The 14,952-nt window shown below is 40.7% G+C and overlaps 1 protein-coding gene across 8 annotated transcripts in view; it reads right to left on the bottom strand.

Moving 5' to 3' along the window:
• nfic (nuclear factor I/C) overlaps window positions 1-14,952 on the bottom strand; it is a 130,411-nt gene that overhangs the window by 76,463 nt on the left and 38,996 nt on the right. For all 8 annotated transcript variants that reach the window (XM_053504504.1, XM_053504505.1, XM_053504501.1 and 5 more), the window contains exon 2: window positions 8,886-9,417. In XM_053504504.1, the coding sequence (XP_053360479.1) occupies window positions 8,886-9,417 (532 nt within the window). The remainder of the gene's footprint in view (window positions 1-8,885; window positions 9,418-14,952) is intronic.

A 14,952-nucleotide genomic window follows, 5' to 3' on the forward strand; every position in this document is an offset into this window, starting at 1 on the left:
TATAAAACATATGATCATATAAAATAATTTTTTATTTATTATATATTGTTCATGAAATAACATAACCTAACCTAATTTAACATAACATTAAATATTGCATAACTTTATTCAACCTTCCCTAACACATAAAATAACCTTACCCAACCTAACATAAAACATTAAATACCAAAACCTGACATAAAACACAAAATATAACCTTACATAACCCAATATAACATAACATAAAATATTAAATATCCTAACTACACTCAAAACTAAATGTAATATAAAATAACCATAACCATAAGACATGACATAAATAACTCACTATACCGTAAAACATAAATTACTATAACCTTAATATAACATAACAGAAAACTACACACCATAAAACAGCCAACCATTAAACATAACACAACATAACCTAACATACAATACTGTGCAAAAGTCTTGGCCCCCTCATTTCCTTACAAAGCTCCAGACTTTCTTGCATTGTTAATGCTCCTTTCTTTACTTCTCAAAGTTTTTGTCTCACTTTTTCAGTCCAGCCGCCGTACCTGAGCATTTAACTTAAGACATGAACCAGTGAGAAACAGGTGCAGATGATGACAGATGATCAGGACGGTGATTAATAAACTGCTGATGCTGAATGCTGAGTGGTTGGAACAGACGAGAGAGGAAATGAGGTCGCTGCTGAGGCTGTTACATAAACAACCAATTTATAAATTGTGTCTTTAGGCACTTTACAGCTTGTTGCATTAAAACACTATTCCCATTACTTAAGTTTAATCTACATCATGCAATTTAATTGAATTTAATTTAATATGACGAAATGAGAGGGCTCAAGACTTGGCGCAGTACTGTATATCAGAAAATAAAGTAACATAACCTGTGAGTCTCTCTCATTCTCTGTACCAATTATCCTGTACAGGGTCAGGGGAAGCCTGGAGCGTAGCCCAGTGGACTCCAGGCACAAGGTGGGGTACACAGTGGACGGGGGATGGGTGCCGATCCAGTGCAGAGCACAATCACACATGCACACACTCACTCACTGACTATGGGGCGAATGACAATTGGCCTCATCTGCATGTCTTTAGACTGTAGGAGGAAACCCACCAAGGGGAGAACATACACACAGACCTGAGGCGGGACTCGAACCATTGATCCTGGAGGTGTGAGGCCTCAGTTCTAACTGCTATAGCATAGCGCAGACTTATCATTTAAAATAAAACACAAGATAATATAATATAGCCATACATACCAAAACACAGAAAAAAAATACAATTACCTAAAATAGCATAAAATAGCTTAATCTAAAATAAAACATAACAAACACAACAACGCATAACAATAAACCTACATAAAAAAATATATCTTAAAACTAATAACATTAATAACAATATTAAATAAAATATAACAGAATAACATAAAACATAGCATCATATAATTAAATATTAATATGAAAACGAACCATACCTTAATTAAGTTTAATAAAATGGTACGTACTATTTTTTGTTGATATTCAAGTGTTTTGTCTTAAGATTTACTTACATATTAATTACAACAGATATCAAACGCAGCTGTAAAGGCCATTATAAAAGAAAACAAAAAGACTGCGTAAAAAAATACTTTAAAAGTTAGCAATGCTACTTAGATAACATAACAAAATGTAATGAAATATTATCAAATGAAATGTGATGACAGAAATTACAGCACTACCACCCACTAGCGTTTCACTTTTTCATAAAATATTGTACAAAAACACAAGCTATTCTGTTTTGACTATGTATAATGAAAAAACACATTGGCTCTCACAGTAATAGGAAAATTATAAAATACAGCTGGACGTACTTATTAAAGAACAAGAGATTTTCTTGATACAATGTTGTACATCAAGAATTGTTTTCCTTTAACTGCACATCCCAGCGTGTTTTATTCCTTATTTAAAAGTTATCGCGCTGCCGTCTGGCTTAGCAGCGGTCGAACTTATGACCTGCTGATAACAATATGTTTATTCCTAAAGGCATGCAGACAGACGAGCATGCTTTAGACATTTCCAAAACTCCACTGCGTGTTTTTCTTTCCATTCATGTTATCTTTACGTGTCCGGCTTTGACATTGCTCACTGCCCTGAACCGTAGGGACCGAGACGCGAGAGGAGGCGCCAGAGCCGGGACAGGAATCCCAGACCCATTAAGTTATTGAACGTGGACAGACACGGCATGTGGGCGGGAACGCTGCGGCTCTATAGATCTCTCCTAAGGCAGACAGGCTACGAGACGCGAGCTCCATATCAGAGTTGTTTCAATGAGAAGCAATAAGAAGCGATAGAGGGAGAGTGAATGAAAGAGAGAGACAGAAGGAAACTGAGATAGAGAAAGAAAGACTGAGACAGCGACAGCCAGGTCAGGGAGAGGTCACCTCATGCTGCGAAACGCTACCACGATATTGTTTCTGGTACATTCATACCAATAAAGCTTTCTCGATTTGATTTGAATTGAACCGAAAGAAAAACAAAAAGTAAGAAAAGGAGTGAGAAAGAGAGATGACAGAAAGAGATAATAAACATGTGAAAGTGGGCAAAAGCACAAATTTGCATATTACGTAGGCAGTCATACTCATATACATGTACGTTCATCATTTAAAGCATCTCACCCAAGTAAGTACCCCTTTCATAGACATGCACAAATGTTCTCTCCTGAGTCGTGCCAATTTCTTGAAAAATTTTAATGTTACTCTATGTTATTCTGATGTTCCCAAATTGCCTTTAGTGTGTGAATGGGTGTGTGAATGGGTGTGTGTATGTGTGTGTGCCCTGCGATGGATTGGCACCCTTTCCGGGTGCACCCTGCCTCGTGCCCTAAGCCTCCTGGGATAGGCTCCAGGTCCCCGCGACCCTGAATACAGATTAAAGCGGTATAGAAATGAGTGAGTGAGTGAGTGAGTGAGTGTATGTCATTCTGTGCAGAACATCTAATTATGCTTATGTCTGTATCTTACTGTAACATGTAGTTTCTTAGCAAACATCAATTCATCTGGTGAGCTGACTCTAGCTGTACAGTAGATAGATATAGTTTTGTGCAAAAACCTGATATCTTAATCTAAACATCTAAATATAATGATTTTTTTATATTATGAATATGAATATATTATGAGATGATATTACTGTGTAATAAGCAAAGGCCAGGTTTACAGTAATCTAAAATATAACGTATTTAAAATGTTTTAATAAATACAGTATTTATAAAATCCATAAAAGATTTACATATGACCATAAATTCACTCTGGCTATAACAGTGACATTGTTCACTATATTAGGATAGAAATATTCAAACCTAGCAAGATATTAAATATACGTAGGGAAGAATGGTTAAAATATTTCTAACCTCACATAATAAACAATTGTTTAAAGGACTGTTATAGACAATCATAAGAAATGCTAATGTGTTTTATAAATAATTCCTTCAACAGCTAAATAAGTAAAAGCTGTTTATCTGCACATTGATCGGAACTCACTCTATCGATAATATCTTTACATTTTATATATTGGAGGACCAGAACCCATTCTGTCTGTCTGTCTGTCTGCCTTTTATGTCTGTCCAGCCAGATTTTGTCACAGCATCACGCAAAATTTAATAAAACTTTTAAATTGGACCATAAATTAAGCCACAAATGTTGAGCAGAAGGGAAGTTATGAGCCGTTATAAAGTGGATTAAGTAATCTGACTTAAAATAAGATAAATTTAATATTTTTACTTGGATTAGTTCATATTCTTACCGCTGAAATACCAGCGCTGAAGTGGTATAAGTGAATTTTAACACGCTGGAGTCGTTCTAAGACAAAACTTCATCTTTATCCATTTTTCGGTACTTTTTTGATTTGTCATCTGTTATTCACTCTCCGATTACTGAATAGGAAGTGTATCTGGCTGACAACAAAAGGAGTACGACTTTCAATATTAGATTTTTTTGTATTAATAAGTTGGGCAGTTCTGCTTTATTTATAGGTCTGACCTCCTCGTCAACAACAGGTACCTCGGCTAGTTTTATATATGTTATATTTAAGTATAGTGTAATTCTGAAATTTTCAATAGTTTGCTCATTAGCTATGCTAATTAGCCGATTGTTTCACATTACAAATCGTATGTAATGTCATTTCACAATATAATATTGAGACTTTTGCTAATAATGCTAATGTTTACAACTAGCTAGCTTATGTAACTCTCTTAACTCTGTCTTTCTGTGTTCACTTGCAAAAAAAAAATTATTAAAATTTTATTTAAAACATTTTGTAAGCTAACTTTAGTTCTGAATGTTAAGTCAATGTTAGCACACAACCTAGGAGAATTAAAAACTGAGTTTTAGGCTAACTACCTTTAAGTTTGAATGTGCTAGCTAACAAAAACAAACCTAGCAAAAACAGCTAGCATGGTTTTATTGTTGTGTTTTTACTATTATTTGTCAGGCCTTAGGAGGTAAATGTTCTCCAGGGACTAATATTTTATAAGTTATTTATTTATATACAGTAAGTCAGCTTTATTGGTACCACAAGTTAGCATTTTTAACTCTCTGCTAGCATTTCTAACTCTAATTCTAACTGTGTTTTTTGGGGGAAATATTTAGACTTTTTGCAAACAGAAAGGTGTTATGGACCAATTTTTCTGTATATTTAATTTGTGTGTGTGTGTGTGTGTGTGTGTGTTTAAAATATGTGCAAAAATATGGGTAAAATTAGGACACTGTGCCTTTAAGAGAAGTGCCTGTGGAACACCTCCCCCTACTGGAGACAGACGAGTGTCTGAACTTGACCTGAGCTGACCCTCGTCCTCCCACCCCTCCCAAATTTCCGCTGCTGGAGCACTGGAGCACATTCCTGCCTCGCTGTGTTTACTGTGTGTGTGTGTGTGTGTGTAGGAACGCCCTGCTCTACTGACTAACGGCGTATGTGAAGTGACCAGAGAGATATGTGTGCATGTGGGTTTTTTTTTTTTTTTTTTTGTCCCTCGCTGCACATCGTAGAAAGAGAGAAGGGGAGACAGGAGAAGGAAGGAAGTGAGAGGAAGGACGAATCCCGCAGGACGAGTGCAGGCAGTCTATCCCTCCAGCCTGGTGTCGCTCTTTAGTCAAACCACCATGCCATTTGTTTTGACATAACTTCATGCCAGATTTATTCCCGTGATTGAGAAATTAGCAGGAGAGAGAGCGAGAGAGAAAGAGAGAGAAAAAGAGAGAGAGAGAGAGAGAATGGAAAGTGATCCAGATCACATGACCAGAATATAATCATCAATTTAATCCTTTAAGAAAACTAAACCAAACAAAAGAAAGCAAACACACGACACGCTGCACCGTGACGTACAGATCATCATTGTGTTTGTGTGATTGATGTGGCACTTTTTTGGAAGAAATGAGACACTCTGGAGGCCTCTCCCACTCTGTGTGTGTGTGTGTGGTGTGTGTTTAGGAGGTAACGGTCCATGTTGAGTCAGGGTGAAAGGGAGAGCAGCGCGGTTAACGCTTCATTAGCAAACATACCAAAAAACAGAGAGACACAACACAGGACTGAACCACAACACACACACACACACACACACACACACACACACACTCACACACAGATGCATACTGATACAAGAGTGAAGGTGAGAGAAAAAAACGAGAGAGGGAATACAGGACTAAACCACAATGCGGAAAAAGAGAGATTGAAAGACACCAAGAGAGAAGGAGCGAGTGAGAGGGTAAGAGAGAGACAGAATGAGCGATTGAGAGAAGGAGAGAGAGAGAGAGCGAAAGAGAGAGAGAGAGGAGGGGATGGAAAATGATATAAGAAGACAGTAATAGAGAGAAGGAGAGAGGGAGACTGAAAATGAGAGGAAGACAGTAAGAAGGAGAGAAGGAGAGGTCAAATAGAAATACAGAGAGGGAGGTAGATAAAGAGATAAAACATAAAGAGAGAGAAGGAGAGAGAGAGAGAGAGATAGAGTGCACGTCAGAACCACAACACAGAAAGAGAGAGACAGAACAATACAGATGCAGATATAAATAGAGACACAAAAAGAGCGATAGAAAGACAGCAAGAGGAAGAGAGAAACATACAGAGAAAGAGAGGTAAAAAAAAAATACAAATGTCTCTATCGTGCTCAGTCCCACAGTGTGTTCAGTGAGGAATGAGACACTTAAGTTTACGCTGTTATAGACAAAGAATGGAGGATTATTACAGTCGCGCTTCCTGTTCTCACCTGAGGCTGATTGTTTTCCCAGAACAGTGTGTCCTGCTGTGTTTTATGCGGCTCGGGTGTACGTTTTAACCGCTCATACAGGTTTTACACGGAATATCATGCACCGTCTATGCATCAGGCTCTCACGACACCTTGTTACGTTTATCACGTTACACAAGACGGGAAACTTTCTACACCGGAACTGGAGACTCATTCCACAAGCATCAACATAAATGCAAAAAAAGCATTATTTTAATCGGGTTATTGTAAGCGTTTAGGCCGAACATTCCTCTGTTATTATAATACCATGCGAATGAGCCGGTGCATCGTTTTTTAAGAAAAATCCTGACCAATCGGAATGGAGAACAACAAGCTGTGCACGGAAGTAAAAGAGGCACTGCAGCTTTAAGACTGAGTCCCGAATGCTTGCTCTCTCTCTCTCTCTCTCTCTCTCTCTGAGTGGAAAGCTCCTTATCTTTGATTTTACAGCCAAGGCTTTGTAGGCTATTTGGCGGGTCAGGTGACTCTCGGGCCGCCCGCTCTGACCCAGACAAGTGCAGCTGAAGGTCGCGAGGGAGGCACAGAAATAAAGATGGAGGGAGGTAGACTTTTTTCCCCCTCTCCCCCCTCCCTCTTTCTCCTCCGCAGACATTCTCCCAGCTGGTTGTCCGGTCATGAACCTGCGACCAACCAAATATTGACGCTTCACGAAGCTGTGTGTGTGTGTGTGTAGTCCACTGATTCGGCCCTTTGTGTCACGTTTACATTTACATTTAGGCATTTGGCAGACGCTCTTATCCAGAGCGACTTACAAAACGTTTGACTTATGTGTTCTTTTTCTCTCTCTTTCACACACACTCGCATCGGGAGTCCGCGGCGCGTTCTGTTACGTCGGATATCCTGGCATAGTGGAGGGAGGTTCGCTAGAGCTGGCAGAGAGTAGGAAAAGAAACAAAAACAAGTTCGGAGACGAAGACGGCAATTTATCAGTGGGGGGATTTCAACAAACACTTGTGCTCACCACATAGTGAGTCACTCCTGCCGCTGCTACTCTCTCACACACTCGCACACAAACCATCATTCTGAAACGCAGACCACTCTTGCTACTGCTGCACTCAGGCATGCAAACTGCGGCTGCACGACGCAACACTTGTTCCTTGTAATATCAGACCTGCATTAGATATGCAAATGAGCCAAACTATCTCGAATTAATGTATGACAGCATTTAACCACACACACACACACACGATACCATATTTGAACGAAGGTGTTTTAGAGACGGTAATTAACAGCCAGTCAGACCTGAGGATTAGCCAGAGCTAAAAAGTAAACGAGTAAAAGAAAAGAAAGTCTCATTACACCATTTTGTGCTACATGACTACACGTCTGTGTCAAAACATGTACAGTAAGCGCCGTCTAAACAAAAAAAAACTCTAAATAGATGACGGCATACTGTTCTGTTACACTTACTGTATATCACGTCACACACACAAAAAGTAAAAGGAAATACAAAAATCATTTTTAAAATGAAAAAACAAAGGAAAATCCCACCAAGTACAGGGAGAGCATGCAAACTCCACGCACACAGAACCGAGGCGGGAATCGAACCCTTGACCCTAGAGGTGTTTGAAATTAAAGATTATATTCCACAAACTGGAGTACCGGAAGAAAACCAACCAAGCATGGGAAGATCATGAAAACTTCACGCACACAGACATGGGAATCGAACCCAGACCCTGGAGGTGCAAGGCGATAGTGATAACCTCTCCACCACTGTACCGCCTTAATAATAATAATAATAATAATAATAATACACTACAAAAAATGACCTCTTAGTAAGTCAAATATTCTTTAATCTAGCCAGACCGAATCTATAATTTCTCAAACCAGATGTAAGATTATTAAGATTATTAAGTCAACTGTTACTAAAATACTAAAACATTTTTTCTTCTTTCATAACAAATTCTTAAAAACTAGCAAAATGATCAGCCGATACAACACAACAATATTTTTTCCCTTGCAATTTTAGTAACATTTGTCTAGATTAAATTAATTGACTCTAATTAATTCTGGTAAAAAGATACGTTTAACACTAAAGTCTTTTAACACGTGATCCAGGTTGGGAGATGTTTATGTGTGTGTGTGTGTGTGTGTGTGATCTGAGTACAGATTCTGTTCATTAGCTCACTCCCAGCCCTGCTAGCCGACACCGGTTTATACCGCGCTGTAAATTTTAGCACCTCTCCCCAGCCTGTCGGGGTGAGCGGCCCTCGTTGGATATGATTTACAGCCTCGGCTCTGCCTGATCCCTGCCTACCTGAAATCCTCTGTTTTTAATGTTAAACCTGAATATCGGCCTTTCTGTATTACTTAGGTGTGGTTTAGGGGTGCTGCTTAACTTCCCTTGCTCTGTCTCCTCTCTCACCATGTCCTGTGCAAGGGCAGAGATGACTCAGACGGGGCTTTTCTTTTTCTTTTTTCTCAGAAGGGCATCGTCTATGATTTACACCGAAGCGTCAAAGACGCAAGTCTGTCTCCTAGCAGCAATACGGGGGACGTGTGAGCTTTACACATTAGCAACAAATCTTGTTAAAGTGTGTACACACAAGGAGGTGAGGTCGGTTTCCTAGAATCTCTTTCCATCCTTAAGTCGAAAGACGACTGCTAGCTTTGACGTTCGTGCTGACTCACCTCTCTCCTGCACGAAGTAGGCCAGGTAGAGATCCAGCTCCTTGACGGAGACGCTGATATGGTGCGGCTGGACACACAGGACGTGGTTGGAGCACTGCGTCCCCTTCACCAGGCGCTCCCCGTCCGTGCTTTCCAGAGGAATCCCTTTGAACAGGATCACCATGACCAAGTCGAGTCTCCACACCTTGTCAGCCTGTCTCAGGCAGTCGATCCTTCTCATCTTGCCCTTCTGGTCGGGATTAGAGAGCACGCAGCATGGCGCTTTCTTGCCTGTTATGGATAGCACGAAGTCCTCGCGGCACTCAGGCCGGATGTCCTTGCGCAGCTTGGCGAGCAGGCGCGACGCCCACTTCTGCTTGACCTCAGGCTTCTCGCCTAGCAGCTCGTCCTTGACGGCACGCTCCTCGTCTTTGGTCATGCGCTTCTCATGCTTTTTGAAGTACTTGCGTTTACGCGCCTGAAGGTTGAACCAAGTGTAGGCGAAGGCGCGGACATGCGGCAGCAGGGCCTCGATGAACGGATGGAACTCATCCTGAAGGGAAGAAGAAGACAGAAATTGAGTTAAGGTCGCAAACAGAAGGGGATTCTATTTATTTTGCGTAAATTTCAGGATATAAATCAATCACTTGACACTTAAGTGAACATCTTTACTCAGTGTACATGTAAATTTAAAGAGGCAGTATGTAATTTATTGCTTTATTGAAATGATCTGGGTGGCACGGCGGCGTAGCAGTGCCCCGGACCTCCAGGGTCAAGTTTGCATGTTCTCCCTGTGCTTGGTGGATTTTCTCCTGGTACTTTGGTTTCCTCCCACAGTCCAAAGACATGCAGATTAGGTTAACTGGTGTGTGTGTGTGGGTGTGTGTGGCCTGTGATGAATTGGCTCCCCGTCCAGGTTGTACCCCACCTCATGCCCTGAGTCCCCTAGGATAGGGGATTCCATGGCATTCCGTAACCCTGTACCAGATAAGCGATAGTGAGAAATTGAAACAAGCCGCTGTCCCATCATAATCGCATTCCCGACTCATCAAGAGTTTCCTGGGATAGACCTCGGATCCAACAATCCTGACCAGGATAGAGCGCTTAGTGAGTCTAAGTTAACAAATAAGTTTCTTATTTTTGGGGGGATAAAAAGGCATAGGTCAGAAGTTGCCCTTGATCTGGGGGCGGAGCCTGTTTCAGGGCCAGAAATATTAAAACAGTGATTTACTGTACAGAATTATAGTAATTTAAATTTATTTCTGAATGAGTCTTGGAAATGATATGATTATATATAACTTTAAATTGCCTCCTCCTGCTCCTGTCCTGGGGAGAACATGTACTGTAAACTCCACGCATACAGGGTATTCGACCTTGGAGGTCCGGGGGACACTGCTACGCCGCCGTGCCACCCAGATCATTTCAATAAAGCCAGAAATACTCAACTTGGAGAACCTTCGATATATGAGGACGGTAAAATATTTTAAGAAACGCATTAGCACAAAAAGTATTGTAAATCATGATAATTATAGAGCCATAAATCGTAAGATGATATCAGCACAGGCTTATTATCTACCGCCAATTTCGGTTTCGCTATTTCCTGAAATATTTCGCTGTTGTTCATTTTCCGCCAAGTCCTGGCACAGGCCGCTTCTTCTGCGTAAGCGGGATTTTCAGCGAAAAACATCACAGCCCGCAGCAGTTCATTGTCACAGCATAACCACAGCCAGTCCTCATTTATCCAATTAGCTTTTGTTGACTATTTTCCTTCTTAGTGGTGAGTTTCGACAACAATACACATGTGTGCGTCTCCCAGGCTGCTCACAGACCGCAGTTCCTCCTCTGTTTAGAGCGGCAGCATTACGTTCGGCATTGCTAATCGCTTCCAGTCTCCGTGCAGTTGCATCGCTAAATGCCAGCACGGTGGTGTGCCATTAAAAAAAAAAAAAAAAAAAATTGGAAAAAGCGCTGACTGAACATGCATGTAGATCTGTTTAGCAAAACAAGCAGCACATGCATCTGAAACTGTGTTTGTGCAGTCATAACGAGAGCGATGCTCTCTAAAAAAAATTCCACATAACAGTAATCTGTAGAACGGCTGCGTTAAGTTTAAAGCGAGGTCATGATAAGTCATGGGAAACTATTATTCGATTATTCAAGATATCATCGAAAGGGAGAAACAAAAAAAACGTCATCATCATTGCCAGAAAAATAAAGTAGTGGATTAATATTAAATAAAGAAAAATGAACAAATGAAATGAATTAGCTTTGATAGTCCAACTAACGGAAAAGACTGGAAAAGAGGATCAACAAACTGGCCTCATGAAACTGACAATGACTCAAGTAAACACTCAAGTTTACACCCAGGGGGAGAAGAAAAGCATAGCATAATGCATAACACAGCAAACCCTGAGGTGCATGTGCCATACCCCGAGGCTACAGCAGCGATCAGGGGCCCAGACACTCACCCATAGAAAAAGGTTTGCTTTCTAATCCCCCTGAGTGATCTGACAGCATGGTAGCGTCAGATCCGTGCTCTTGCTGGACAGAATCGGAATCTGAAGTGGTGGTGCTTTTGGTTTAACAGAGATAAAGAGTGATTATATAACTTATTATATCTGTAATCGGACCAATCCGGCCATTTTCCTCTGACCTCTCTCAAGAACAATGCTTTTACACCCACAGAACTGCTGCTCTCTCACTGTTTCAGCAGTTTCTCCAATACTCAACCCAGCCCATTTGGAACCAACAACCATGCCAGGAAAAAGTGTAAACTTCCAGAGTCCCCATTCTGATGTCCGATATGAAGATTACCTGGAGCTCATGACCTGTTCCTGCATGACTTTCTGTACTGTGCTGCAGCCACACGGTTGGCTAATTTGATAACTCATGAGTGTGTGGGTGTGGAGGTGTTCCTGATCTCTGGATAACAGGGTCAAAAACAGAAGAGAAACACAGACCTGATGTCATATTCCACCAGAACCAAATCCAATTGCTGCCCCTCCTCAATCCCCGACTGTCCAGGGACTGATGTTTCAAATTAGTAATATAGTTATGTACATGAATACACTGGCGTACCTATGCTCTTTGATGCAGCAGGGGAAATAAGCACACAGAGGAGAAGAGTACAAGACAAACAACCTTTGCGTTATCCCTAAAGTGATGGATATTCTGGAAAAAAATTGTCGTTTCTAAATTACTCACTCACTCATCGTCTATGCTGATTTATTCTGTATTCAGGGTTGCGGGGGGGGTCTGGAGCCTATCCCAGGAGACTTGAGGCACGAGACGAGGTACACCCTGAACAGGATGGCAATCCAACACAGGTCACATTTTTGCAACATTGCGTCAGGGGTCATTCGATTAACGTTATCCCGTCGTCATGTAATCAACGTTGTTATAACGTTTTATAAAAGAGAAGAAAAAAAAGAAAACAGCCTCCTACCAACATTGTCCCAACATCCATAATGTTGCCAAATTAACGTCCCCACAACGACCAAAAACTGTTTATTTTAATGGAAATCTACAAAGATTTGTAGACACTGCAGACAATTCTTAATTCTCAACATTAAAAACGCTCAAGTAGCTTTCCTAAAGTAATAATGAATAAAAATCTAGTGTCAGCACGTTCCAAGTCATAGTCATGATTTCAAGCGCTGCCTGCTGACGATGCCAGCATCATAAAACCAGTACAGACATGAGAGAGAGAGAGAGAGAGAGAGAGAGAGAGAGAGAGAGAGAAGGATGACTGAGAGAAACAGAGAAAGCAAAAAACAGACAAACAAAAAGGTCAAGAGATTAAGGGACAAAGTGAATTAAACAGTGAGCGGAAGAAGAAAAAAAGACAAAGATAAAGAATGAAGAGGGCAGACAGACACAGCCAAAGAGAAAGATTCATTGAGAAAAAGCGAGAGATACAAAGTGCAAGAGAGACAGGGAGTGAGATTTAGAGAGAGAACGATGGAGAATAAAAAGGGAGAAATACAGGAAAATCAGACCAAGAGCTAAAAAAACAGAAAACAGACAGTCAAAAAGAGAGATAGAGACAGACAGACAGACAGACAGACAGAAAAGAGATGAAAACCGAAATAGAGATAAGAGAAAAGACTGATAAAAAGAGAAAAAGTCAGAGGCAGAAGTGAGAGACAGAGAGACAGAAGTGAGAGAAAGTAAAAGAGAGAGACCAGTGCAAGGAAAAGACAAGTGACCAAGAGATTGTGTGAAAGACAGAAAAACAGGGGAGTAGGAAAAAAATGATAACAGAGAGACAAAGGGAGGAAGACTGATAATAAGTCTCAGGGAGAAAGAATTATATTAAAAAAAACAGAGACCTAGTCAATCCTAAAGAGAGAGAGAGAGAGAGAGAGAGAGAGAGAGAGAGAGAGAGCGATAATGTTCAGGAGAGAACGAGAAAGAGCACTGGTGGAAAAAAAAGAGATATACTGTATAGTCCGTCAGAAGAAAAGCAAGAAAGATACGGAAAGAATAAGGAATGATAATAGGAAGGAAAGAAACAAATACAATCAAGGAGAGAGAAAGAAAGAGTCTATAAGAAAGGGATACTGATAGAGAGAACAGCAAGAGAGACAGACAGATGTCTCCTGCAATCTCATCTCTTCACATAAGAACCAACAAACTTCTAAAGCTCCACAACACTTTATCTCCTGTAAACACAACACACAGCACCGCACACTACAACACTACACTACACAACAGCACAACGTCACCCAAAGGACCCTCTCGTAACTCCTCCGTGTGTGTAAAGGAACCAGCTCACAACCAAACACGTCTCAGAAGGTACAGAGCGAAGGAACCCAATACGCTTAACAAATAACATGATCGAAACTGTTCCAGCTGCAATGCGACACACCACCGAGCCCCCCAACACAAGGCAGATCCATGTACGAAATCAAAAGAGCTGACATTCACCTCATGAACCTCTCTGACGTCATTACGGAGGAATATGTGTGTGTGCTGACGTCTGGCCATAAAGACAAAAGCATTTAAAGCTGTTATGAGAGAAACCTGTTTCACTTCGATCTCACTCTCTATATACACACACATGCTTTGTGAACTTCTGCCAGGGACATCTTCCAGAGTAAAATCTCTTTCCAAGGAACACTCTGTCATCATTACGGTCACATGATGTTGGAAAAAAAGGAAGAGGGTCAGGAATCCCCTGGATAAACACAATGGACATCTGTGAGTTCCTGAACTTCACTTTGAAAGCAGTGGCTCAACACCACACATTAGAGGAAAGGATGACTGCTGGTCAGATATGATTTGGGTGGTGCCCACATTAATGGTCTAGTGGTGCGTTGCTCTAGTCTTGAGTTTTTCAGATGCGGTAACGTTCCTGGGGTTTTAAACACATTAATGTCAGAGCTGGGTTGCGAATCGGTCCATCAAGTGGAAATCTTCAACCAACAGCAGTGCGGTGTTTAAAAACTGACATTGATGAATGAGAGATGATTAACATAATATGTACGTGGAAAAAAAAATGAGAGACAGTCTCTAATAGTTTGCCTGCAAAGCAAAGAGTCTGAACGTTGTATCATTGAGACGCTGATCTCATAGTGGTTCTTTCCAAATCACCAAGAAGATTTGCCCAAATGATTGGCATGCTGTATTTACATTAGTCAACAGCAAGTATTCTAAGGACCTCCTTCCTGACCACATAATCAATAATTGTACTTACTTCATAAACTAGGAACTTGAAATATAAATAGCACCTGCTGCATACTCGACATTACGTCACCGTCTTATATTCAAAACAGGAAACCATCTAGATTTATTCAAGCAAGCAATTTATTCACAAACAATTAATGTAACCTGGCAGTTTCTCACAGGGCCATAAGAGAGCAAGTTTAAAATATGATGTGCTTTTATGTCAAGTTATATTTGGACTCTTTCCCACATAGTCCAAGTTCAAAGCAATCAGCGCATGGGTAATTGGATTGTTTAAGAGGCCCTGTCCAGGACTAATCACAGCACTGTCCAGGATCCCGGCCTGGAAAACCATGCAAGAGTGCTACAATTACTATATAAACTTTCCAAGGCTTGACTGAAAAAGATCTGGAAAAAGCAA

Source organism: Clarias gariepinus, chromosome 9, assembly GCF_024256425.1.
Source record: "Clarias gariepinus isolate MV-2021 ecotype Netherlands chromosome 9, CGAR_prim_01v2, whole genome shotgun sequence".
In the NCBI taxonomy this organism is placed as follows: domain Eukaryota; kingdom Metazoa; phylum Chordata; class Actinopteri; order Siluriformes; family Clariidae; genus Clarias; species Clarias gariepinus.